Source organism: Barbatula barbatula (genome assembly GCF_947034865.1).
Source record: "Barbatula barbatula genome assembly, chromosome: 5".
In the NCBI taxonomy this organism is placed as follows: Eukaryota; Metazoa; Chordata; class Actinopteri; order Cypriniformes; family Nemacheilidae; genus Barbatula; species Barbatula barbatula.
Window position 1 is genome coordinate 2,358,635 of NC_136769.1, and position 26,949 is coordinate 2,385,583.

Below are 26,949 nucleotides of genomic sequence, written 5' to 3' on the forward strand. Positions count from 1 at the left end.
CAGAGTGTCAGGATGTGCCGAGTGGGCGGATAGACAAATATTCTTGATTTTTTTTAATCTGAAGAACCTTTTTTCGCCACAAAGAACCTTTAGATGTGTAGATGCCTCATCTGAAAACTATAATGACACGAGCAGAAAGAGAGAGACCGGATACACAACATTCCTGTCCACCACACACACCTGCAGAACAGATTACCTATCACAAACAAACTGAGAGATGCTTTAAACACAACAGACAAATGTGCTCTTCACATCTACTCTGCTTTATTTTATAATATCATCTCTCTCTGTTTTTCTTTATGTGTTTCTATTTGTATGTATTTCTGTCCTCAGAATGACATCTGATGTCCGTCTGGAGAAACCGCGCATATATTATATTAAAGAAATGATTGTAGCCCGGAAGTGATGCCAGAAATTTCAGACATACAGAGATACGAACACTTGACTCATTAAGACAGCTTTCAGCGATCCGTCACAGTAGACATTGTGTGACAGAAAGGGCTTGAAAGAGGAATTCATGAGTGAGAGCGAGTGAACAGGTATGGCCAGTCGTCCTGTGCTGAATGAATGTGACACACCTGTGTCAGTGGGCGGAGCTAAAGGAGGTGACAGCCCTGTCATAACAGAGGACACGAGAGAGCTGGACGGCAAACGGAGAGAGTGACGGACAGCAGACAGTCACAGACATGAGTAAGAAAAAGGAGTTCAGTCCGGTGAAGGCCTCGCAGTGAGTTATAACCTCTTCATCTGTCGTCTTCACTTTCCTAAAGAATCTATTCATATGCTTTGTGTTGACTTTCCTCTGATGTTTACCTTCAACACTCGCCTGTAGCTATAACGCCTCATGGGTAATTATTGAAGTACATCAACGGCGTGCTTCTTAAAGGGACACAAAAGAAGCTTTCCTGTAGCTCAGTGGGGTTGATAATGCCAATGTCATGTGTTGGATCCCAGGGGATCGCAGATACTTATGTATAAATGTATAGGATAATGCAATGTAAGTGACCTTGGATAAAAGCGTCTGCCAAATGCATGAATGTAAATGTAAATGTAAGATATTTTGAGAAACGTCTCGGTGGTTTTGAGTTCATATAATGGAAGTCTGGGTATCAACGTTCTTCTTTTGTGTCCTGCGGAAGACATAAACTCATGACATGAGGCGTCCGTCCCTCATTTTAATGGGCTTTTAATGTAGAAATGTGCTGATATTGACCCATTTCATGTTTTACTCTATACAGTTTTTATGACTCGTGTATGGGTGTGTGTGTGTGCTGTAATGTTCGGTGCTTGATGTGATTTATCTTTACGGCAGGGCAGGGAAGGGCTGGGCTCTGACACACACACACGGGTGGTTTTATTATACCGCGGAGAATGTATTGCAAAACACATCCCAACAGCTCTTGTGTCACCCCGAAGGGCTTTATTTTGTGATAATGACCAGCTGACTGTACATTATTCTGCGTATTACATCAATACTTATCAAAAAAAGGAGGTTTGCGATGATTTCGCAATGATGCGTTCCTAGAATCCATAGGTTAGTGGCTAGTAAACTATAGGTTATGGGATCGCTGGTTTGACAGTTTAACAGCATGTGTTGTGGCCTTCAGATGATGACGTGAAATTGGAGTAAAGATAAACAGAGCGCAATGGACAATGCTTACGAACAGACAATAGATGTGTGAGAGTACATTCAGTATTCTGTTAACAATATACATACACAATCATTGAATGGTTGTTACACCGTAGAACTGACTAAATAAACTGAAATATACATTTATTGTGTCTCGGAGGTGTGAAGACGTCTTGCTGATGTTAAGATGTTGGAGTGCAGATGTTAAAGAGACAGTTCACTGAAAAAAAGACATTTCCGTCATCATTTATTCCCCTCGTGTGGTATGTGAGTCTTTCCTTGGTGGAACACAAAAGAAGATATTTTGAGAAATGTCTCAGTGGTTTTGTGTTCACACAATGGAAGTCAATAGGGTTCAGTGTCGCTTAGTCATCAACGTTCTTCAAAATATCTTCGTTTGTGTTCTGAAGAAGAACGAAACTCATACAGGTTTAGAAAAACATGAATTCATGATGCATTTTTGCATGAACTGTCACTTTCAATGTGTGTCTGATGAAAAGAGTCATACTTCAGATTTCCTTTTGACTCCCAAGAGTCTTATTTTCAATATTTGTTTTTCCTCTCACTCTCGAAGTCTTGTTATGCACATTAATGAAATGAGTCACGTTAACCATTTCTCAATAGTGTCAATCCAGCTGATCAGGTGAAAGAGGTGTGTGTGTGTATGAGTGCTTCCCTGTATCCGGCTCCACATTTAACTCTGTGAGTCACACAGAAACTAACAGAACACACATATAGCGCCCTGACAGAGGGTTAGTCAAATTAGTTTTTTAATTTGCTCTTTAGTATCAAAGGGATGCCCAACTTTGACAATACGATGCCGTGCCTTTCATTGAAATATATGATATGTTGTGTGTGTTGTGTAGTTGTGTTTGGAGTGTACACTGAAGCGTAGGAGGGCAAGAAATGACACCCAACCCATCAGCAACATTTAATTGAGTTCAAATCAACACACTTTAGATCCCTTGAGCTTTTTGTGTTTCTATGCATTATATATGTTACAATAAAACCAATATTTCCTAATAAGCTGTAGTTGTTTCCAGTGTAAACCAAGTTTAGGGTTTTCGTCATGCTCTTTATATTTTGATGGTACATATATTCCCTCTGGACATCACGGTTGGCCACTACCGTACTATACAGCTCTGTTTAATGCTCAGTAACCTACAGACGGTTATCACAGTTGACATCTATAGAAATGAAGTGCTTCTGATGGATGTGTGTAGTCCTCCCACACGTCCAGGGTGTGACTGTGAAAGTGAAGAGGAATCTCGTCCTGGAGCGCGAGGATTGCAAAAGAAAAGAAGCAGAATTCCAAGAGTTCCAGTCCGAGCATTCTTGAAGACACTCCTTTACACCTGTCAGTCAGCGGGGGCGAGGTCGCTTGCGTAATGCGGCAGGAATGTCTGAACAATAAACGGACCGAAAAGAAAATTACAAGGAGAGAGTGAGATGTAAACCTTACGGGGAAGAGCTAGCTATTGACAGCTCAGGAATTCAGATCTTTCAGAGGTCAAACGCATTTGCTGTAATGTGGAGTTCTTGTTCTGCCTGCTGAGTGATGACGGCGCAAAGCCAGACGCTTGAGTCATGAAGACAGAATGTCTTGTTCTGTATTAAAGGGAAAGATCACACAACAATGAGAACCACTGAGACATTTCTCAAAATATCGTCTTTTGTGTTCTGTAAAAAGACTCGCGTACAGGTTTACAAACACGTAAGATCTGAAATAAATATAGTTATTAAATGGTCTCGCATTTGTTAGGGGCTTCGGATACGAGCGTCTGCTCGACGTATTAATGTGAGTTTACGTGTAATGATGGAAATCTTCATGTTTTATTCGTGCAGGTCACAGGCCACTGACATGCTGGCTCTCATCACACGCTTACAGCAAAACGCAGACCAGGTGGAGAAGAACATCTTTAAGGCTGAGAAACTGCTCTTAGAGGCATGAACACATACGCACGCACGCACATATCCTGATAGCACACTCCATCTGTATTACGTCTATTTCACGTCTGCATTTACATCTGCAATACATAGTTTGCTCATCAGCAACACATCTCGGAGACCTCCGTATGTCTGTAATACGTCTGCTAAAGATCTGGAGATCTGGTAAACATCTGCCGTGTAAAACCACTATAAACATCTTATAGATGTCTACTGTGTGTCTGACGTCTGAACGCGGGCGTCTCCGAGACGTGTTGCAGATGAGCAAATTATGTGTTGCACATGTAAATGCAGACGAGAAAATAATAAGAACATCAGGTTACACCTGAAGACAGAGAATAAAGATATGTACTATTAAGAGCCCTTCCTAGGCAGTAATTGAGATACAATAGAGGTGCACTCCTGACACAAAAGCTTTAAAAACCGGCCTGGTCTGACTGGAATTCCTGACTATTTCACAAGTTGGCTGCCTAGTCGACAGATCGGTACGTTTTGGGAAGATCTGCTTTCGCTCCAGTGACTTAGGGTTGAGGCTTCATTATTGCTTTTTTCTAACAATCGTACTTTTTCACATGATTCACATTGTAATTTCCCAGCTATCAGGAGACAAACTCAAAACAAATCCTCAAAATGTTAAATTAAACTTTACATTATATGCAGGAAATAAATATTAAAATCCAGTTTTTGTCTTTGGAGTCTCTGTGTGACATTAAGAAAGTGAACATGTAACCGAAAAGAGAATGTATCGAAATTCAGACCGACAGACAAATCAGACACGGTGGAGAAACACTTGAATGTATATATTTTTGTCTTCAAACAGAGTTTTAATTTAAAGCGGTCTGTGTTTCAGGACAACGAGAATGAGAAAAGAAACTATTCCCTCAGACAACAGCGTCCGACCGCAGACAATCTGTCTCAAGCCGAGGGCTTACTGAAGGATCTCTTTCTAGATGTCGACCGAGCCAAGAGACTCAAACACCCGCAAGCCAATGAGATCGAGCTTGAGTGAGTGACATCACAAACCCCGCCCACAGAAGAGACTAATCAACATGACCTCTTGAAGCGATGAGAATGAATGGAGACTTTTGCTTTAGTCCTCTGTTGAGTCTCAAACTGTCCTCATATTTGCCAAATTTCGATTGAGATCCTGATGTTAAAAGAGAGAGCCGTTTTTGATCTGTTTAAAGCCATCGCTGTCTAGGAGAAATCATTGAGATGTTTTATGTTTCAGACCTTATCATTTTTATTTTTATTATTATTTTCCGTCCACATTCACCTTTATGGGTTTTTTTTCACTCTGCATCAGTTGACCAATTTGTGTCCGATTTTCCTTTATTCATTTTGTAGAAATATTTGTGAAAGTATATTGTGAAATGAAACAAAACTGTATTTTCTTTTGCTCAGTGTGAGAAATCTTCACGATCGCTGGACTAAATTCTGCGCGTTGTACAGAGATCTTTACGGTCAGCTTCTCGAGCTCTCTCTTTCACCCAGCGTGGATTGGAGCAAACTTCTGTCTGACAAACAGGTAAACTCTCTTCCGTCAACAAAACCCTATTGCCAAAACATAAGACAGTATTGTCTCCGTCCTTATATACTGTGGACGGATTGAGGAGGAGTGTTTGTGTGTTTTTACAGTAATTATATGGTGTGTGTTGATGATGTGTGTGATTTGTGTTTGCAGAAGTTTGTTCTGGGGGAACGTTATGGACCGTCTCTGTCTGATGTGGAGAAACAGACAGCAGCACATAATATTCTGCATAAAGAGATTGCGGCGTATCGCTCGGCCCTGCAGTCCAGTGATGTCAGTCTACACACACACATATTCACACACTATGCTAACAAACATGTTAACACATGCATTTATGTTAACTTCATAATAATAAAACATTTGTTTTCTCTTTCTCTCAACAGGAAAATTCATCTGCGCTTCAGAGGCAATATGACAGTCTGCTGGTAATTACTGACATTTTATCTTTTTTTTTTTTTAAATCTATAAGAATACATATTAAATGATATATCTGCACAAGTTGACTCTGAGACTCAGATGTGTGTGTTTGTGTGTTTAGGAGGCGTCTGAGAAGCGTAAGCAGCATCTGTCGTCGCTCTATGACTTCTTGCAGGGCTGTAATAAAGAGCAGGTGTTTCTCGCTGATCAACAGAAGAAGATCATAAAGAGAGACTGGAGCGATCGGATGAATGACAGCACTGAAGTACGCTTGGAGTATGAGGTGAGCTGTTTATACTCATTAACATTCACTTATCTCGCTGTTATTACGCAATATAATAATGTTTATCATCCGTGTGTGTGTGCAGAGATTTAAGAACAACGGTCTGCTGAATCATGAGAGAGAGGTGGACCGAATCCAGCGGGATGCTGATAATCTCATTCAGAGCAAACACCCCGGATCTCCTGCTATTAAGGTACTCACTCACTACCTCAGTCACTCACTCACTCACTCACTCAGTCACTCACTCACTACCTCACTCACTCACTCACTTACTACCTCACTCACTCACTCTCTCACTCACTCACTACCTCACTCAACTCTCTGACTCACTACCTCACTCACTCACTCTCTTACTCATTCACTCACTACCTCACTTACTTCCTCACTTACTTCCTCACTCACTCACTCTCTCACTACCTCACTCACTCAATCACTCACTACCTCAATCACTCACTACCTCACTTGCTCACTCACTTACTACCTCACTCTCTCACTCACTCTCTCACTACCTCACTCTCTGACTCACTACCTCACTCACTCACTCACTCAATCACTCACTACCTCACTCACTCATTCACTCACTACCTCACTTACTCACTACCTCACTCAATCACTCTCTCACTCACTCTCTCACTACCTCACTCAATCACTCACTACCTCACTCACTACCTCACTCACTCACTACCTCACTCAATCACTCTCTCACTCACTCTCTCACTACCTCACTCAATCACTCACTACCTCACTTACTCACTCAATCACTCTCTCACTCACTCTCTCACTACCTCACTCAATCACTCACTACCTCACTTACTCACTACCTCACTCAATCACTCTCTCACTCACTCTCTCACTACCTCACTCAATCACTCTCTCACTCACTCTCTCACTACCTCACTCAATCACTCACTACCTCACTCACTACCTCACTCACTCACTACCTCACTCAATCACTCTCTCACTCACTCTCTCACTACCTCACTCAATCACTCACTACCTCACTTACTCACTCAATCACTCTCTCACTCACTCTCTCACTACCTCACTCAATCACTCACTACCTCACTTACTCACTACCTCACTCAATCACTCTCTCACTCACTCTCTCACTACCTCACTCAATCACTCACTACCTCACTCACTACCTCACTCACTCACTTACTTACTACCTGTCATACATGCACACGCACGCGCACACACATACATACTAAATCACATTGATTCTGAGGGAGTCTTCCTGTGATTGTGATGTGTGTTATGTGTGTTTCAGTCGTGCAGTGAAAACATCATTCAGGAGTGGAGTCGCTTCATGAATCTGTGCGTGTGTCAGGAAACACATCTGGAAAATGTAGAAGATTACAGAAAAGTGAGTGGGCACACATTAAACGTTCAGTCCGTCACTGTAGTTGGACGATAACATACAAAAACAGAGATATCTAATATGACTTTAATCAAATATTTGTTTATCAGTATCAACTGGATATGGAGACGTTCGGTGAGTCTCTGAAGAGAATCAAATCCACCACAGAACCGTCAGTACTGAGAAACATGAGCAACCATGAGACCTTACTGCAGCTGGAGGTACGCATGAACACACACACGCGCACGGACACAAACACACACAGTATTTGAGTGTTGAAGTGTTCATGTGTGTGTGTATTCAGAGTGAGGAGAGAGCTATCTCCAGAAACGAGCAGAGACTGGCTGATCTGAGAGATTCCTGTACAACACTCGCTCCTCTACACCTGAGACGAACCGCAACCAACAAACCCATCAGCATTATCTCTCTGTGCGACTGGACCACAGACAAGGTAACACACACACACATTTATTTCACAAAAGTACACTTAAGTAAAACGGTCACTCAAGTCAAGAATGATGCCTCTCTGTCTCTCTACCACCCCCTGCAGGACTCTGTGAGCAGAGGCGATAAACTCACATTGGTCTCTGATCCCAAAGAGGAAAACTGGGAGGTGAAAACCAGCACAGGGAAGACCAAGACTATCCCAGGGGTCTGTTTTCTCATCCCTCCACCTGATTCAGTCGCCATCGAAAAGGTGGACAGGTAAGACACTGACACACGGGAAATGCGGGTACCCATCCATCTACTTCCTGTTTCAGATGACGTGTGAGACAGCTGTTTTAAGCCCGTGCTTGTGTTTGTTCAGTCTGAGCAGGGATTTTTCGGATCTCAAGAGGTCCAGATCTGCTCTGCAGTCTCAAGTGAAGACGTCAACTGTGGAGGTTGTGAGGGTGGTGAAAACAGGTTTGTGACTTCAAAAGCATTTAGTCAGAAATGAGGCAGAAGAGAGGTGAAGAGGAGTGATGTTTGATGATTGTCTGTGTGTAGCATCTGTATCAACGGCTCCTAGAGACTCGAAGTATGACACCACCAACAGTCAGCTGGACCGCATCATTGGAGATCTGCTGAAGCTGGAGAATGATTTGCAGAACAGAATGAGGCGTCCTTTAGACCGATCCGACCCTGCTGGAGATCTGTCCTTCAGAATCAAAGACCAGGAGGTGAGAAATTACATTTCAGAATAAAATGTCTTTCAATTAGAATCTGTTCAATAGAGGGCATTATGGGAGATTTGCAAGCATGTTACTCACATGATAGAGGTATGATAGAGGTTTGATTTCATATGTCCAGAAATTTGATGTGATTCTGAGAAACCTGGAGGCAGAGAAATCGTCCATTCAGAGAGAAGTGAAACCACTGCTATCCCAGAAGCCCCTGGATCCCACCCCTGCCACAGTGCTTCAAAAACTCACCACAGCCAACAACAAGATCGATGACCTCACAGCCCTCTCTGACTTGTATAATAAGAAGTAAGAAGAAACTCTCCCTGGGTGAAGTCTGCATGAAATCACACAAACCTGTGCAGCAAGGTTTCATCACCTGCACCGAGTAATGATTGTAATGCCAGATATCTGTTTTTGTCTTTTCTCAGGACCACAGCAGCCATGTTTCTAGAGAAACAGATCAAGAAGGTGGACAACATGGTGTCAGGGTTTGAGGATCAGCTGGCTGTTGACACTGTACTTGTCAATGAGCCCAATAACATCAGCACTCACTCCAAACAGCTTCAGGTAAAGACAATCAGATGATAAATATCACTTATGCTTCTAAATCATTTGTCTTTAGTTTACTACGGTATGTTATTTACATTAGAAGTGAAGTGTGTTGCTAGAAACAAACAAACTTCAAAGTAAAAAAAATAATTTCAGTTTTCTAAAGCCATAAAAGAATCAATTGAAACCTTGGTCTTGAGTTTTCCTCCGGTTGACATTAATATTTACGCAGCTTAATATTAACAAATGGAAAAGATGATGATATTAAAATAATTCTTCTGATAAAAATGAAAGTGAACAAAACAATCATATTCCTGGATGTCGTGTCATCATCTTCTTTGCAGAACATGAGCAAAGATGTCAGCTCCAGGAAACCTGATATTGAACAGCTGACCCGTGAGTTAGAAGTGGCTGAGCAAGCCAGCAGCTCCCTGCAGAAGAGCTTCCAGGAATACTGTCCTGATATCCGTCATCAAGAGTCTGATGTCAAACGCCTGAGGAATCGCTACGCAACCATCACAAATCAGCTCCACCTGAGGTGAGACGCGCAAGTTTTAAACTTCACTTCCTAGTTTCCTCACAATTGATTTTCTCATGGTGACTTTTGGAAATCTGAACTTTGAAATTCGTGCTCGACAGGAGGACTCTGTTAAAAGAAGCTGCCAGTAAGGACCAGGAGTTTGAGGACACCGTCCACTCGCTCAACGCTTTCCTGATCAACATGCCCAACAACAAGATTCGGCCTGGAGAAAGTGCCTCGCAGATCTACTCCAAACAAAGCTCTCAGCTGGTCAGTGTAATGTGTTTTACACAAGAGTTTCAAGCAGTTGATATTGACTTATTATCCATTGTTCTGATGGATTACTGTTTGCTGTTTGGTTGCAGAGAGCGGTTGAAGACCTCAAAAGAAAGACAGATGAGGCGAACCGGGTCATCAAACTTTCTAATGAGCTGCAGAACGTTCTAAATGTACGTAACCCTGAGTGTAACACTACACATTTCTATTAGATTTAGCGCAAGCATTAATAATAAATTGATTCTGCATTCGCAGGAATATGAGGTAAATGCAAACAAATACCGCAGCACGCTGGGAAAACCAAATATAGACGCGAATAAGGCTGAATACATTAGCATGGCTGAATCTGTCCAGAAGAAGGTAAGATGAAGAGCATGTGCATGCCAGATCACGTTAAACTAGTTTAGTTATTACTACGTGTACTCTTAAAGAAATTAATGTTCATTTTGTTTGAAGAGCTTCTTGAAAATGTATGTATTCATGATATAAGAGATAAATTGATAACTCTGAATAACTTTATTCTTTATTTTTTAGGAAAGAGATGTTGTAAATCTTTACTCCGAAGTGTCTGCTGAGCAAAATCAACTTTTGAATCAAGTGATCTTGGCCAAAGATCTTGTCAATAAGGTACTACAAATGTTAGATGAAGTAATGTAAATAAGTTCTAAATAAACCCATCAGAAATGTTGTAACAGTAGCATCACAACAGCAAAAAATAAAGTATGTTAAAGTGCCTCTCAACGTCAAAAAAAAAGCTTAAAGTTCTTGTTTCTTTTAGAAGTTATTGTCAAAGATGATTTGTTTGTAATTCTATTTTTTGTTTTAATTTGAACAGAATGACCAAATTGTGAGTCAGGTGGTGGTGAAGCAGCAACTACACCTGCAGAGTCAACAAAGAGACATGGATGAAGTTGACGGCCTGAAGCACGAACTCACAGAAGAGATTGCACGCCGCACTCATGCCGAGAATGATCTGAAATCCTTCAGCAAACGGATGATATCCCTTAAGAGTCGCAGAGGTGTGGAACGAGTGGAGGAAAAGGAAACCGTGCACTACTACCGTGACCCAAAGCTGGAATCCGACTTGGAAGTGCTGAGAAGGAAAATAACTGAAGAGATCAACAAACGCTCTACCTTTCACACCGAAATTAATATTGTTAACAAGAAAATTATCAACCGTGAACTTGAGGTGACCGAGATAAAACCCAGGCTGGTGACCAAAGTTTTTACAGAGATTGAGCGGGACCCCAAACTGGATACGGAAGCAACTAGAATCAGAGAGATGATACGCAAACTAAAGGAGGAGATCCATGTGATGGAGAGCGAATCTGTGCACGTACGTACTGAAGTCACCGTCTTGCAGCAAAAGAGACCTACGATAAGAGAGAAAGTCGTACTGAAAGAAGTTGTGAAGCTGGAAAAAGATCCAGAAATGCTGAGGGCTGTCATTAGCTTTAAGAATGAGATCTCTGAAGAGAGTATTAGGTCCAAGAGCCTGAATGATCAAATATTCCAGGTTAGGAGTCATATCAATAATCTAGAGAGGATCATCCCAACCATCCAGCCTAAAACTGTCATCAAGGAGGTGAAGAGGGTTGAGCAGGACGAAGAGCTCCTGAGGGAGTCCAAGAGCCTCCGTGTAAACCTGGCAGAACTGTCTCAAGAGATTTCTGTTTTGACCAAAGAATTCTCCAGCCTTCAGCTCCGCTTCAGCCAAGTGGAGATAATCAAGCAAAAGATAGAGATCAATGAGAGTATCCACGAGACCTACAGAATAGATCCCGAGACTGAGCTGGAACTAAGGCGTCTGAGAAATGAGCTTCAAGAGATCAGCAGAAGACGCACTAGCTTTGAGAATGAGATCAACCTGATCATGGTGGAAATCAAGACTCTGCGCTCCGAAAAGCCCAAGGTAGAGCTGAAGGAGGTATTCCAGGAGGTGGTGAGAGAAGAGAGAAGCCCTGAGATTGTCAAAGAAATTAAGAGACTGAACGAGCATCTCACCATTCTGAGAACCAACTATGACACGATTCTGAATAGGGTAACTCGTCTACGCAAGGACAGGGATGAATGGAAAGCTGAAAGGTCAAAGGTGGAGACAAGAGTTGTGACCAAAGAATTGATAAGGTATGAAAATGACCCACTTCTGGAGAAGGAAGCAGAACGGCTGAGGAGGGACATGCGGGAAGAAACTCAACTCCGTAAAACAGTGGAGGAATATGTTTTTGACCAACAGAACAAGTACATTGTTCTGGAGAGACAGAAACGTGAGGAAAGAATTGTAGTCCACGAAGTGGTGCGCCTGCAGACGGATCCCACCCAGATTATCAATCACGAGAGGTTAACCAGGGATTTGGAAGAGATGATTAAAACTCGTAGACAGCTGGAACTGGAAGTGCAGCAGTTGAGAATCCTTGTGCTGGAACTGCAGAAAAAGGTGGAAAATGTTGATCAGCAAAAGAAGATCCTAATAGAGACAGAGCTGAGACAAATCAAGACTAGAATCTATGAGCTGGAGACTTGTCCAAAACCTGTTGAGGAAAAGATTGTTATTGAGGAGGTGCTGAAAGTTGAGAGAGATCCTAACGTAGAGAAACTGATCACCGGGCTTCGCATTGAGATTGAAAACGAACTCAACAAAGTTTCTCTCCTGGAGAAAGACAAACGAACCCTTACAATAAGGATACAGACCCTGACCAAAGAGAAATCTGTCGAGAAAATTGTCCACAAGGAGATCATCAGAGTGGAGAAGGATCAGAAGGTTGAGGCTGAAAGAGAACATCTTATTAGCCAAGTTGCCCAAATCGTAAACTCCAGACGCCTTAAAGAAGAAGAAGTAAAGGTAATCAACAGCAAAATAACTAGGATTCAGACAACCAGAACAACTATCTCCCAAGAAGAGGGCACCCTAATTGTACAAAGGGATAGACTCAAGAGAGAGAAGGATGAACTTCTTCAAGAGTTAAGAAGGCTAGAGTCTCAACAGCATGAAATCACTACTACTTTCCAGCACCATTCCAAACTCTCTAGTGAGAAAATCCAAGTCATCCGCCAAAAAACCATCAAGCTGGAGTCCGAGCTCCAACGTCTGGAGAGAGAAATCCTGGAGGAGAAAGACAGAATTCAGAAACGGGACACTACAATCATAGAGCTTCAGAAAGAAGCCAACTCAATTGAACATACAGAGACCAACACCAGAGCGACCAATGTCTCCACCAGAATTACCATTCTCGACCCAGAGTCTGGCAAAGATATGTCCCCCTACGATGCCTATGTTGAGGGTCTGATCGACCGCAATCAGTACATTCACCTTCAGGAGCTGGAGTGCAGTTGGGAGGAAATGACAACGACCGGTCCTGAAGGCGAGGTCACAATTCTGCAGGACCGTAAGAGTGGAAAGCAGTACTCCGTTAAGACGGCAATGCAGAATGGCCTCTTGACCCAGTATGACCTGCAGCGCTATAGAGAGGGTAAAATATCCATCTCAGAGTTTGCTCTCTTGGTTGCAGGTGAGACGAAGTCAAAGTCTTTCCCTGTTTCAAGTAAAACACAGACAACAGCTGTAGAGAGTCTTCCTACACCGAGCCCCAGCTACAACTCTTCCAGTATGACTCGTCGCACATCCTACTCCAGCAACACCAACCTGAACACGATTGCGAGCACTAGTGCCGATGAATATTTTCCCATTTCCGGAGTACTAGACCTCACCACAGAGAGCCGCATGTCTGTAAGAAGTGCCTTGACACGCAAACTGATCGACGTAGATACGGCCATGAGGCTTCTGGAAGCTCAGGCTGCCACAGGAGGCATTGTGGACCTGAACAAGAAGGACAAGGTCTCCGTTCACAAGGCGGCCCAGTGCGGATTGATCGACTCCAGCCAACTTCAAAAGCTACTCAATGCCCAGAAAGCTTTCACCGGTGTTGAAGATCCGGTCTCGAAGCAGCGAATGTCAGTTGGAGAGGCGGCCCGCAGGGGTTGGATTCCCAATGACAGTGCTTTGTGGTTTATGGAGACGCAGCTGCTCACCGGTGGCCTTGTAGACCCCAACAAAGCAGGTCGGGTCAGCCTGCAGAATGCAATTGATCAGAAGTTGGTTGACGCGTCAGTGGCCAAGCAGCTTCGGGATGAATCCACTTTTGTGAAGAGCGTGTTGGATCCCATCAAGAATGAGAAGATCACTTATAAGGAGGCCATGGCTCGATGCCAGAAGGATCATCTCACAGGGCTGCCTCTGCTCCTGGTTTCATCAACTGATGCCACAGATACTCCTTCTTTCTCCAACTACAACTTCTTTAAAACATAAAGGCAGCAGCTTTTGGTATCACACACATGTATGTTTTATAATAAGGGACTTGATGTAGGTGTTCCCACATACTCAAAGGGAAATAATCTCTGGTGTGGATGGATATTATTTTATGGGATGCTTGTCTTGATTTTAATGTTTGCTGACTGTTTTCTGATACTGATGATGACATGTTGGGGGAAATTGCTTTTTTTTTATATAATGGAAATAAATGAATCTCAAAATCTTTCTGTATTGTGCTCTGATGCATTACAATGTTTTACTAGCAACGTGCCGCCTAGCATTCATTTTTCACTCTCTGTCGATGATGAGAAGTTTGATTTGCACAGTTTTTCATACAGGTAAGAGTTAAAGTACTCACGCACAAATGTGTTTTGTCACAAAGTTTATTATCAACCCATGACTTTGGAAAAAATAGAATGCATTTATATACAGATCTCAAGTACACACATTAATAATGATACAGCAATACAGCACCTTCATTTTGGATTGTCACATTTTGTAACATGTCAGACATTGTGCAAACATTTTAATCATAAAAACTCTCATCAATAAAAATGTATATAGTATGTATTCATTTAAATGACCCTTCACTAAACCCCACTGACAAAAACATCTTAAAGTCTCATTATCAGACAGGTTTTTCATTATCAGTCTTGTGTGTTTGGGTACAGTCAAGTCATTTCAACCCAAAATATAAAGTACAATCAAACGGCTTTACAGATCATTTCAACTGTTTAAATGTCTTCACATCACTCCAACTCAACAAAATCAGCTTCAACCCTTCAAATGAAACTGTCTACAGTAAAAGTTTAAGGCAGCAAAAAATTAATTCATACAATGTAGCTTAAAACTCTCTATTGCTTTAAACATTTCATCTCCTATCTGTATTTGCTCTGTTAGTTTATAAAGCACAATAATTTTACAGCCCTGTGATGGACAGGATTTTGCAGCCAGAAAGACCAACCAGACCCGCACCAAACCATCATAAACCAGCCTGAGCCAGCACAGAAAAAATGGTGGTCTAACAGCAAAAAACATTTTTTCCAAAGATTTTTTGTTGATTTCCAGTAAAAATATATAAACATCCTTAAATCAAGATACATTTACTTAAAAAGCGAAATGCCTGAGATATTGAGTCAAAACATTGATCAAAATGAACCTTTATATTTACTCAAAGAAATATAAGCCAAATGGTTAATAATAATACAATTCAAAGGGAAAACAAGAAATCATTTGCCTATGGCCAGTTTATTTTTTTATTTTTAAGCATTAAAAATAAGAATATTCTAAGAATGTTGTGTCAATACAATGGAGGTCAATGGGGCTCAGTTTGATTTAGTTATCAACATTCTTCAAAAAAAGAAACTCATACAGATTTATTCAGGGTCACTTTTAAATATCTTGATTTAAACATTTGTACTGTAAAGACAAAAAAACATATTGTTTTTACTTTCAGCAGGATTGTATATGAATGTTAAATATTTGACAGAAATGTAGATGTTTGAACATTACAATTCAAGAGACGTCTACTAAGCTTTCACAGGTAAAAAGAAAATGTCAAAATCCTGAAAGTTTCAGTAAATGATAGAAACAGTCTGAGTAGTGCTGTATTACAAGGGCAGATTGTTAGTCCAGCATTAACATTCATCCAGAATAAAATCTGTTTCATGAATTTACAGGACAATTAAACGTCTGATTGATACAGAAAGTGCAACAAAATGCTTTGTGAATTCTGCACGCGTGTTCACAAGATATGACTTGCAGGAGTAATCATGAGCATCCTTGGCATGTCTTGTGTCACATGATCAGTCCTGGAGTCTGATTGTGTAGTGTAGCATCACGCTTGACCACACACAGATCTGATGACATCATATACTGACCTCACACACACATCCAGCTGAGACATACATATACTGGCAATCACACCAAATCCAGCCAACCTTGAATAACCGCAAACGTAGAAAAATAAACAACTATATCATTTGTTTAACATTGGCACTTCTGACATTCAAGATTGATGCACCGCAGCAGACAGACATTCCAGCGTAAAGCACCCAGAGACTGAAGGTGAAGCCCACAAACACGTCCAGGTCACATTTCATCACGAATAAAATCATATTCTTACTATTTCAAATTAAGAAGTTTATTCACATGTGCTATTAGTTTCCTTTTCAACCAAAAAAAGTAAGTATGCTTTCATTCTAATTTTATTTACTTCTCATAAAGAAAGCTGGTAATCTAGTTATCCAAGTTCACATCATTTGATGCTTCCTAAAGTATTCTTTTATTTAGTAAAATTGAATTTTTTCATTTATTTAAATATCAGGGTGAAATGTGCCACAGACATGTTTTGGTGAGATTAATCACATGTCAAACTTTGACAGGTTGTGCGGTTCTATATGTGCTTGGTCTAACGTTATTCCTGTATTTCTAAACAGCTCCTGGAGTTCAAAGGTCATCCGGTAATGAGTCTGGCCACTCCCCGATGTGCCTGTGCTTGCAAGGGTCCGTATTCCACCTGCTCCCCGTCCACAGTGATGATACCCGGCCGGGTCTCCGGCTCCAGTCTCAGAGCCCTCGCCTGTCTGTACACCAGATGAGGACACCCGCACTCCATGTGCGTCCCGCTCTGCATGGCCCGGAAGAGTCTGACCAGAGTGGGCCGAGAGATTTCGGCCGTCATGTAAAACAGATGAATCACGCCGTCGTCTGTACAAGCCCTGGGAGCCACCAACCAATCCTCACCCAAATACGATTGAAACATGGCTACAACCAGCACAAACTCCTTCTCCTCTACCACCGTCCAGCTCTGAGGAACGGGCTGATCCAGCGGCACGAGGAGATGATCCACCAGACGCTTCCGTTCAGAGGTATTGTGCTGAGATGTCTTATTGCTTGTTTGGTCACTGTGCGTCTGTTGTGCATTTGACGCGGCATCTGTCTCCGGATTGTCTGTAGCGGGGAGAAACGACAGCTTACCGCGGTAGGTCCTCAGAGACGCCAGACGGACCAGCGTGCCCACGATGAAGCGTAAAGAGCCGATGCGACGGAACTGCTCGCTCTCGATGTCGACGTCGGCCACAAAGCCCCAGGCGATGGAAAGGAAGGAGAACAGACGGACGCCGGAGGACAGATGGATGGAGATCAGGTCCAGTTTAGAGGTCAAACCCTTACAGAGCACAAACCCACAGCTCACCAACAGATCTTCACCCCACACCTGAGGCTTTCTGGAGAAGATCAAAAACAAGGAATAAAGAAGGGTTCATTTCTGAATTATTATAACAAAAGTAACCACAGAAATAAATAAAGAAGGACAGAGAAGAGAAACTGTTCATAACTTGAGTGGTGGGCTTTGCACTTTGTTTTATCATTTTAAGTGTAACTAATGTTTGTGTTTAATCACAGTAAATTCTGTGAAAATTTAACCTTGATATCTTGAATAATGACTGTGTTGTTTGTGCCAGCAGGGGGCGTTTCAGTCCTGTCCTCTGCTGTTCAATGAACGTTCACTTAAAAATAAAAACATCCTCTCACAGTTTCTCTCCCCAGCGTCATCCCCCATTTATACGCACAAACATCTGTCATTAAATGAATCCAAATGACTCCAGTTCATACACGTCTAATGGAGTGAAATGATGCATTTGTAAAATAGCATAATATATTGAGCGTATTTAGTAATAAATACATCTCATATCATCTTAATCATAATGATATACAGAGGGATGCGTTCAGATGTTAAACACGTAACGTTTTTGAGAATCTCGTGACAAAACGTGTTCACAAGAGACACACGAGAAGTTATGTATGGAGAAATAAAATCATATTGAGATCAGATGAGGGTGAGTGAATGACTTTAACTTGAAATCATTGTCTCTGGTTGATGCGAATGTCCCGCTGCCGTCCGTCTCTCTGTGTTTCATGAATAGAAATTACTCTATTGGTGCGAGTTAAACCCCTCACTTCTCTCCAAAGAACACACGGATCTGGAGTCACTCTTTAAGGACCCTCGTGTAATATTTAGCGGCATCTAGTGATGAGGTTGTGAATTGCAACCAACGGCTCACCCCCACCTCTTCCTTTTGAAACTCTACAGAGGCTGACGCAGGACTAAGATGTCGTCACTACTCTTCGCCGGAGGAGATAACGAATTTAGGAAACGCGTTCTGTAGAGCAGTTTGTCCGTTTAGGGCTAATGTAGAAACAACACGACGCATTCAATGTAAGGGGACCCGTGGTAGAAATAGCTCGTTCTAAAGTCATAAAAACATAACGCCTTATTATGTAAGGTCTTTATACACCTCCAAAGAGAGTAATGTTTATATTGCATTTCTCTCTGAAAAATGACACGCTGTACCTTTAAACTCCTGAATTTGCCCATGGCATAAAGAATCTATCAGTCTGACTCTTGTGTTATCTTGGTCATTAGTGACTCATTCTTGATTCATTTGTTTTGCCTTCGTGCTTGTCTTCTTGGTTTTAAAGAAAGGAGTGTAACAATGACGGCTGGCTCCACAAAAGAACCGCAGGAGGAGATCAGACGTCTGATATTAGTCGGTTTATATCGTCATGTAAGTATTGTAGTATTCTTACTGCACATGTGGAGCAGTTGTGTGTTCAGTTGTTTATGTTATTATCAGACATGCTGTGTGAGATCAGACAGCAGTGCTTTTCTCACCGTGTGTAATGATGAACAGATGCAGCGAGTGCATTTCCAGAACCTCCCGGCAGAATTCCCACAGGAGTCTGGATGGCCATCTCCCAATCCGGCCTGTCCATTAGACCGTTCACCACCTGCACAACACACACACACACATGAGCGGGACCACACACACACACAGAGTGATGTAGAGGAGCCGTGTGTACACACCTCAAAGAGCAGCCCGTCTCCAGACAGAATAACTAAAGCATCCCACTGCGTCAGGTCAGCGTTTCTCACAATCTCTCGTGCGTGATTCTGTCTCTCTGCGTGAACACAAGAGTCAGACAGACATCTTTTAATGAACTTCATGTGCATTAAACACGTCTATTAGATCAGAGACAGATGCACGTGTGTGTGTGTGTGTGTGTGTGTGTGTGTGTGTGTGTGTGTGTGTGGGTGTGTGTGGGTGTGTGTGTGTGTCGTCTCAGGAACATTCACAGTAAGTGATTCAGCATCACACACACACACACACATTCATAATGATCACACACATCAAATGAAAGTTTTAATATTAACATTTTAACTATAAGAGAACTACAGTAAATCAGCTAAACCCTGCAGTTTTTTAATTTTATCTTTCAGGTCCCTCAATTTGAAGTCTCTTATAATAAATCACATATTATAATAGCCCGAGACATTTCTCTTTGAAAGCTTATTTAAGTGTTGAAAGGCATTTAATACATTCAGTATTCTCTTAAGAGAGGGGCGGGACTTGGATTCCTGGAAACGTGTGCGTGTTACTGACCTGTGATGACCAGTGTGTGGGGTATATCCGCCTCTGTGAGCATCCGTTGGATGTGACTGTTGTAGAGAGCCATTGCTTGACCCTGCCCACTCTGAGGATTGACCAATACCATCACACCACATGAGCGAAGCCCCCCAGAGAACAACACACCTGAAAGAAAGAAAGTACAACAGTCAATAACAGAGTCCAAAACCTTTTTCAACACGTACATGAATTACAACCACACACACACAGTGCTGTTTATACTGTATATATTAATATATTTCAGGTTTTTGTTGTGCGTTCTCTCAGGACCCGTTCAGCCGGATGGACTTGTTTCCAGGGGAGCGGTTCCACGTGAGACCGACTGACCTACATGACAGGTGAGATGCACAGCAGGTCTGACAGACACCACAGGTGATGATGGATGACACGACTGAAGGTGTGACACAGGCCTTTATTCACTGTCACGAAAACATTCACCCAGAACAAAACACCCAACACTTCTCTATAAAGAGATATCTTTAATGTCTCAGTTATTTCTTTTAGACATCAATGAGATTGAAGGGAGAGCTGTTGCATATGTCTCATCTGCGTCTGAGATATTTCTCTAAAGAGAAAAAGTCCATAAAACATGTATTTTATAGAGAAAAGAAAGTCACAGTCTTCATTCAGAGCAATGTGCACGTGAGCAACATATAAAAGTATTTATATTTACAGCTGAACTATTTTATCCACATCCACAGCTTCCTTCTTAGTATGTTTGATGTCCTCATCAAGCTAAACATGAAGATTCTGTCATCATTTCTTCATCCTCATGAGTTTCTTTCTTTTGCAGAACACAACAGATGATATTTTGAAGAATGCTGATGATCAAACAACACTGAACCCCATTGACTTCCATTGTACGGACACAAAACGCCTGACACGTGTCTCCAAATATCTTCTTTTGTGTTCCAAGACTCGCATTCAGATTTACAACCACGCGAGGAGGAATAAATGATGACGGGATCTTCTGGATCATACTGTTAGGTTCAGTGGTTTCTCTCAGAGGTCAGGCTGTCTTCACACCTCAGTGAGGTATTTTGACCGTCTTTATTCATCCCAGAGCTGCTTGTGTGCTTCAACTAAACTGAACTAAATGTGAATATACTGTGAAGTTGAAATAAAATACTATTTTATCAGGTGTGTTGTCGTATCTTCCATGTGTTCATTTAGATAAAAACTGTGATTTTTAGTTGACTTCTTTTCAATTATTACAGAAGAGCTTTCATTACTGTGGTTTTTTAGGCGCTTTGCTTCACTTACATGTGATTCAATCACTGTGTTAAAACACATGGACTCAAGGGGATTCTTACACAAGACCTCTGACACATCCGCTGGATTAAAGTCTTTAAACAAACGACAGCACAAGCTTCTTTAACCTGAGTTACATCCGTATCCCAGAATGCCGGAGGAGAAGAAGCGGTAATGAGCTCCTCCGGGGGCCATGCCAGGCCACAGCACACACACGGATGAATGGCAGCTTTCAGCGGGATGCCAGCGGGGAGTTGGCACAACAGAAAGACCCTGATCTCACCCGCGCCAACAGACAAACAACAGCTCTCTGTCACCAGAGACACAACTCACAGGAGAGAGAGAGAGAGAGAGGATTGATTCAATCACACATCTCGATCATTATCACACATCTGACGCTCAATTCAATTCATTTAACAACTTCACACACAACCACACTCCAGCGCTTTCATTTCCTCAAACCACACAAGCATGAAATTAAACAGCAACCGATTTACCATCAAATCCTCCACGCTCACCCTGCACAGACTTTCATAGAAATATAATAAACTTTCTGTTCATAATCAAGACATATTGACATTGGCTGCGTTGAATAAGTACCTATCAGCCATAAATCAGTACGTTGTATATAGTATATAGAGTGGGAGTAGTATGAATATATTTCGCCATGTTTTATGGTCATGTGACCCGTATGCTCTTTGACCTATGACATATAACAACAACCTACACATGAGCGTTGATAAAAACATCATTTAGTCACGAGAAATTCATTTGTTGGCACTTACATTAAAAACGGACGTCCGCTTTAACGTTTTCCGCTGTATTTATTTGATTTACTTTTGGAGTTTGACCGTTGCTCAGCTCCCGTGGCATAATGGGATAGATAAGTGTGCATCCGATCCACACGGCCGGAAGAAGCATTTCTCAATTACTTTTTTTGCATACCGAGATTTCGGACATACAATTCCTGACTCGTACTCATTTTCGCATACTTTATAGTACGGACGCAGCCAGAGTGTTGATGATTTTTTTGCTAAGCTTGTCGCAATGCATTCTGGGATTGCCTTCTTTGCCAATATATATTTATATAAAACATGGCGTTACAACAGAGCCATCACATTTCGGCCCTTGATTCTGTCTAGACATGCCAAACATGAATGTCTGCATACTTGCATAAAGTTGCGTTAACATATGACTCTAGCATATCAATATATACTGATGAACTTTCAGGATTCTTGTGTGAATGATTTTACAGACCCAGGGAAAAATAACAGAACATAAGGTACAATTCTTCAATTAGACTTCTATTTTTAGAGAGAGAGAGAGAGAAAGAGTGTGATGTGTTCTTCATTGTTCACACTGCATGATGAGACTCTGAGCATCACTGCATCACAACTGAGAACATATGGTGACAACACATAGGGGTGTGTGTGTGCTATAGGTTGTATATTTGTGTGTGCGCCATATGTACAGAGATTGTGTGTGTGTACAGGTTTCTTTGATGGATTGTAACCAATTTTATTTTAATAAATAATTAAGTCGCAACGCAAAAGCATATGAATGGTCTAAATATTTTTTTTATGCAGAATTTTTTTTTTTTTGCTGTAAAATATAATGTTTGTTAGGGTGACCATCTGTGCCATTTTTCCCGGACACGTCCTGGCCAGGATTTCAGGTCTTGATTTGTTGACCGTATACAGTACAATATTGAGATTCTCACCTTACAGTTTAAACATAAACTGAACAGTTATTTCTCTCACGACGTATAATCGTAGTTTCATTCCAGCTTGAAATATAACAGTTGCCTTCATGAAATAAAACCTGAATCAATAAACCTCGATGACGTATGCAAGTTCACTTGACTACATATGAAAACCATGATGTCAACACACATGAGGGCATCTCACCGAAGCACAACAATGCTAGCGTGTTTCAGCGGGTTGCTAGGGGGTTGCTTGTATGTTGTAAGGGTGCACTGGATCAACACAACAGGCTGTAGATTCAGACGTAAAATCTACGTCTCCAAGGTGTATGTGGGCTATCAGAGGATAAATCTTATTTATCTAAATGTAAGTCTGATCACTTTCAACAAGCCAAATGATTTCAGACACATCATTCATGTCCAGAGCACAAAGTGTGGATTGATCCGTCATCGAGGCTTTGCTTACATCACAAACCATTGGTATGAGTAATAATATTAGTGATGTTTGTGTCAACATGAATGATGTTAAACACAATTAAACCATCACAGTGACAGAAGGAAGGTCAAGGGTCACAGGTCACCAGAGCGATTTAGATTTCTGACAGAGAGTCAGATAGATCTGGGGTTTACCTAGCACCCGAAATTCTGTCCACGACGTGTCCGGGAACAGTGGCACGTATGGTCACCCTGTGTTCAGGGGTGGACTGAGAAGCAAATTCGGCCCTGGATTATTCTGTCAATGGGGGGGCTTGAGCAGGTGTTGTATGTACCGTGTACATTGCGTGTCCGACTCACTAATGCCTTCGCGTTGCATTCATTCGCGTTTATAATACGTCCGCCAGTACGCCCCTGGACAGAATGTCCTACTATAATCTGTGTTAAAGTGGCCAGGTAAAATCTATGAAAAATCACACTAACTTTCACCCGTAATACTGTAAACTGAAGCACAAAACCAGTAAATGAGATCTCTTAACATCCCAATTACATCTCTTTGACATCAATGATTTTAAATGGAGAGCAAATGGAAACTTTGTTTAAGTCTCATCTGCGTCTCAGATATTTCTCCTGAGAAAGAGTCAGAAATGTCAGAAATGTGTCTGTCATTAGAGTTTTAGAAGAGACGTCAACAATGTGTCAAACTGAGCTCAGATTTGTCAAGTCTGTAATCAAAAGACAATAATAGCATTCCGAAGATCTCATGTTGAATGAGTTCTGTTCTTCCGGCGGTATGTTGGAATTTTTAGGTTAAAGATCTCAATAGACCACGATCACACCCTCCGAATCAGCCAGGAACCTCGGAGTCAGATTTGATGGACAGCTGTCCTTCAATGATCACATCACAAAGACAAACGCGATCCTGGCAATATGCCTTATTCAACATTGGAAAGGTTAGACCCTATCTCACTGAGCATGCGGCACGACTCCTTGTCCAGGCCCTGGTCATCTCAAGGTTGGACTACTGCAATGCTCTCCTCGCTGGTCTTTCTACAACGGCTGAAAACCGCTTCAGCTGGTTCAGAACGCAGCAGCACGCTTCGTCTTCCAACAGCCCAAAAGCTCATGTGACACCCCTTCCGGTAATCTCTCTCAACATTCAAAAAACGACTTAAAACCCTTCTCTTCTGTGAATACTTGACAGACAAGAAAAGAAGAAAGAAAACGAACCCTCTCTCTTTCTCTCCACAGGTATTGTTCTGGCTTGAAACTAGTAACTTGGTATTAGCACCTATTGTATTAAGCTCCTGTATGACATATCGCTGCTCACTGAACTCTCTGTAAAGGCTAAAATACACTAGAAGACTTTTAAAATCTGAACTAAACATCACACACTTGCAGACTTTTTTGAAAGTTTCAGAAAGAAACACACTAACTGATCAAATCTGCAGACTGGCAAAGACTTTCTGCAACAAGTCCAGACTGCAAACCTGTGTGAAGGTCTTGGATAAAAGCGTCTTCTGAATGACTAAATGTATACGAAATATAAACTCAAATCCAGATTATTTTTCCTCTACAATCTACATTAATTTACACCTCCAGACTCTTCACGTGTTTCAACAATTACACTCTCATTTGATTATTTCTATTATTACCAGTTTAAGGATAAACTAACTAAACTGACTTAAATTAAACACGACAGTGAATTCCATTAAATCTCCTGTGCACCATAAGACACATCTGAGCAATAACACTTAACTCTGTGGTACCCTGTTGAAAGTAAACAGCATATGCTGGTTGGGTAGGTTTTGAAGCATGCTAGCTGGTTTGTGTGGTTTAAACTGCTCCTAAACTGCTTTTAAGATGGTCCAAAAAAGCCCATGACCATCTTAAACCAACAAATGACCAGTTTAAACCAACAAATGACCAGTTTAAACCAACAAATGACCGGTTTAAACCAACAAATGACCGGTTTAAACCAACAAATGACCGGTTTAAACCAACAAATGACCAGTTTAAACCAACAAATGACCAGTTTAAACCAACAAATGACCAGTTTAAACCAACAAATGACCGGTTTAAACCAACAAATGACCAGTTTAAACCAACAAATGACCAGTTTAAACCAACAAATGACCAGTTTAAACCAACAAATGACCAGTTTAAACCAACAAATGACCAGTTTAAACCAGAATATGAGCGTGTTTTTTTCAACAGGGTAATCATTTCACTGCTTACCAATAATGGAAACATGCAGATTTTTGTTAATGTCACACTTCAGATATGAAGGATGGAGTGTTCGTTGTTTCACCGCAGTTCTCTGAGCTCAAATGGAGGAGCTCATTTAATATACATGTATTCCGTTAAATAGTGTATTATCATCAGCTCTGGATCACATATGCTGAAGCACACTCATAAATTAATCAGGAATATGCAGAACTGAGTCAGTGTGTGCCTCCATCATATACTATCACATGATATCACTCCTGTCCTTTTCATTTCCATATGACAGACACACTCGTGTTGTGATTCCTTCGAGAAAAGTGTTCTCTTAAAGTGGCCTGACGTGCCAGCGTCTGGCTTAACCAGCGGGGTGGTTATGGGGTGGGACTCCTGTTTGTGTGAAGGCGTAGGAGTGTCTGGGAAACCTGTTTGTAAAAACACTTCAAGTAATCACACACAACTCGTCTTTAAAATCGCTTTCATTTAGAGTTAAAGGGATGGTTCGCCCAAAACGGAGAATTCTGTCTCATGTCATGTCGAACCTGCATGACTTTCTTTCTTCTGTAGAAGATATTTTGAGAAATGTCTCGGTGGTTTTGTGTCCGTACAATGGAAGTCAATGGGGATCGGTGTTGTTTCATTATCAACATTCTTCAAAATGTCTTCGTTTGTGTCTCACACAGGTTTGAGAAGACATGAGGGTAAGTCACTCGTTCTCAACAGCTTTCGTTTCAACAGAAGCCCGTTTTCCTAACTCACAACCACATAACAGGTCAAGACAGTTTTCAAGAATAAGAAGGGCCACCATTGTGCCGAAAAACTAGTGCTTTCCATTACAGATCCCATGTGGCTGTTTACCATTATAAAATTAATTTACGTAGTGTGCTTGGGTCAAATCTCCATTAGGATTTGATGGTGTTCTCTTGATTCGGACACCATGCCATCAATAGAACCCAACACATTACCAGTAGAGACACCAGTTTCCATTAAACCCAATACGCTTCACATTTGTAACCATCAAATCCAGTAGAATGTATCTGATGGTTTCTGCTGTTTTGCTTCATGTTTCACACTCTTGGATAAGTTTTGTTTCTCACCGCTTGCGTGTCCGGCGCAGCGCGCGCTGTTGTCTCGGATGGCTCGAGCCCACCGCTCCGCCTCGCGCAGGTTAGCTCGCGCATCCTCTTCATCATCCTTATCATCATCCGCGTTGAGCACGAGCCGAAAGCGCCGCTCGTCCCTGAGCCGGACCGGACTCGGACCCATCCATCGGTTGCGGTGCGGGTAGAAATACGCGCACAGATACGCGCTCCGGTCCTCGCTCTCTCCCCGGTACGCGCGGCTCCCGGCGCAGTCGCGCAGGTCCAGACGCTCTGGTGATGAAGGAGAGGTAATCCTCTGGACCGCGAGGCAGCTGTCCGTCAGTTCCAGACTGTACGTGACCCGCCCGGTCTCGGCGTCCGTGAACAGCCCGTGCATGTGCGCGCCCGCGCCGGGCCCGTTTCCCAGCACCTGACGTGACGCGTGCGGTTCATCCATCCCGTGACGGGACGGTGCTGCAGTGAATGCGACTGCTGTGGCGGGACGTTGTGCGTGTTTGTGTGTGTGAGAGCAGATGTGTGTGTGTGTGTATGTGTTTGAGGGTTCAAACATCTCTCCCTAGTGACAGAAAAGCGCATGACATTGACATAACCGAGAAAGGCCAAATACCGAACGATTGTACACCGTGGTGCGATGCTACAAAAGTATTTCACCTTACGAAAGTACAGTTATTAAAAAAAATACAGCTGCTCAATATACATTTGCATTCTAAACTGTATATATACTTTTAAAAATCCTTTAAATCAATATTACATTTAAAAACTATGATTATATAATAGTG

The 26,949-nt window shown here is 41.9% G+C and overlaps 2 protein-coding genes across 2 annotated transcripts; one reads left to right on the top strand and one right to left on the bottom strand.

Moving 5' to 3' along the window:
• Positions 1 to 201: 201 nt before the first annotated feature.
• On the top strand, positions 202 to 14,211 carry evplb (envoplakin b). Its single transcript, XM_079456088.1, has 22 exons — positions 202 to 727; positions 3,476 to 3,575; positions 4,428 to 4,582; positions 4,982 to 5,105; positions 5,262 to 5,381; positions 5,492 to 5,533; positions 5,647 to 5,808; positions 5,894 to 6,001; positions 7,079 to 7,174; positions 7,279 to 7,389; positions 7,473 to 7,619; positions 7,719 to 7,873; positions 7,977 to 8,074; positions 8,159 to 8,331; positions 8,462 to 8,640; positions 8,763 to 8,901; positions 9,228 to 9,421; positions 9,523 to 9,673; positions 9,769 to 9,852; positions 9,935 to 10,039; positions 10,214 to 10,306; positions 10,515 to 14,211. The coding sequence occupies exons 1-22, from the start codon at positions 687 to 689 to the stop codon at positions 13,983 to 13,985; spliced, it is 6,048 nt and encodes a 2,015-aa protein (XP_079312214.1). The 5' UTR covers positions 202 to 686; the 3' UTR covers positions 13,986 to 14,211.
• Positions 14,212 to 14,361: 150 nt separating this feature from the next.
• On the bottom strand, positions 14,362 to 26,694 carry sphk1 (sphingosine kinase 1). The gene is made up of 5 exons (XM_079456089.1): positions 26,165 to 26,694; positions 19,433 to 19,582; positions 18,856 to 18,950; positions 18,664 to 18,779; positions 14,362 to 17,215 (listed from the first exon to the last, which is right to left on the bottom strand). The coding sequence occupies exons 1-5, from the start codon at positions 26,604 to 26,606 to the stop codon at positions 16,444 to 16,446; spliced, it is 1,575 nt and encodes a 524-aa protein (XP_079312215.1). The 5' UTR covers positions 26,607 to 26,694; the 3' UTR covers positions 14,362 to 16,443.
• Between the last annotated feature and the right edge of the window lie 255 nt (positions 26,695 to 26,949).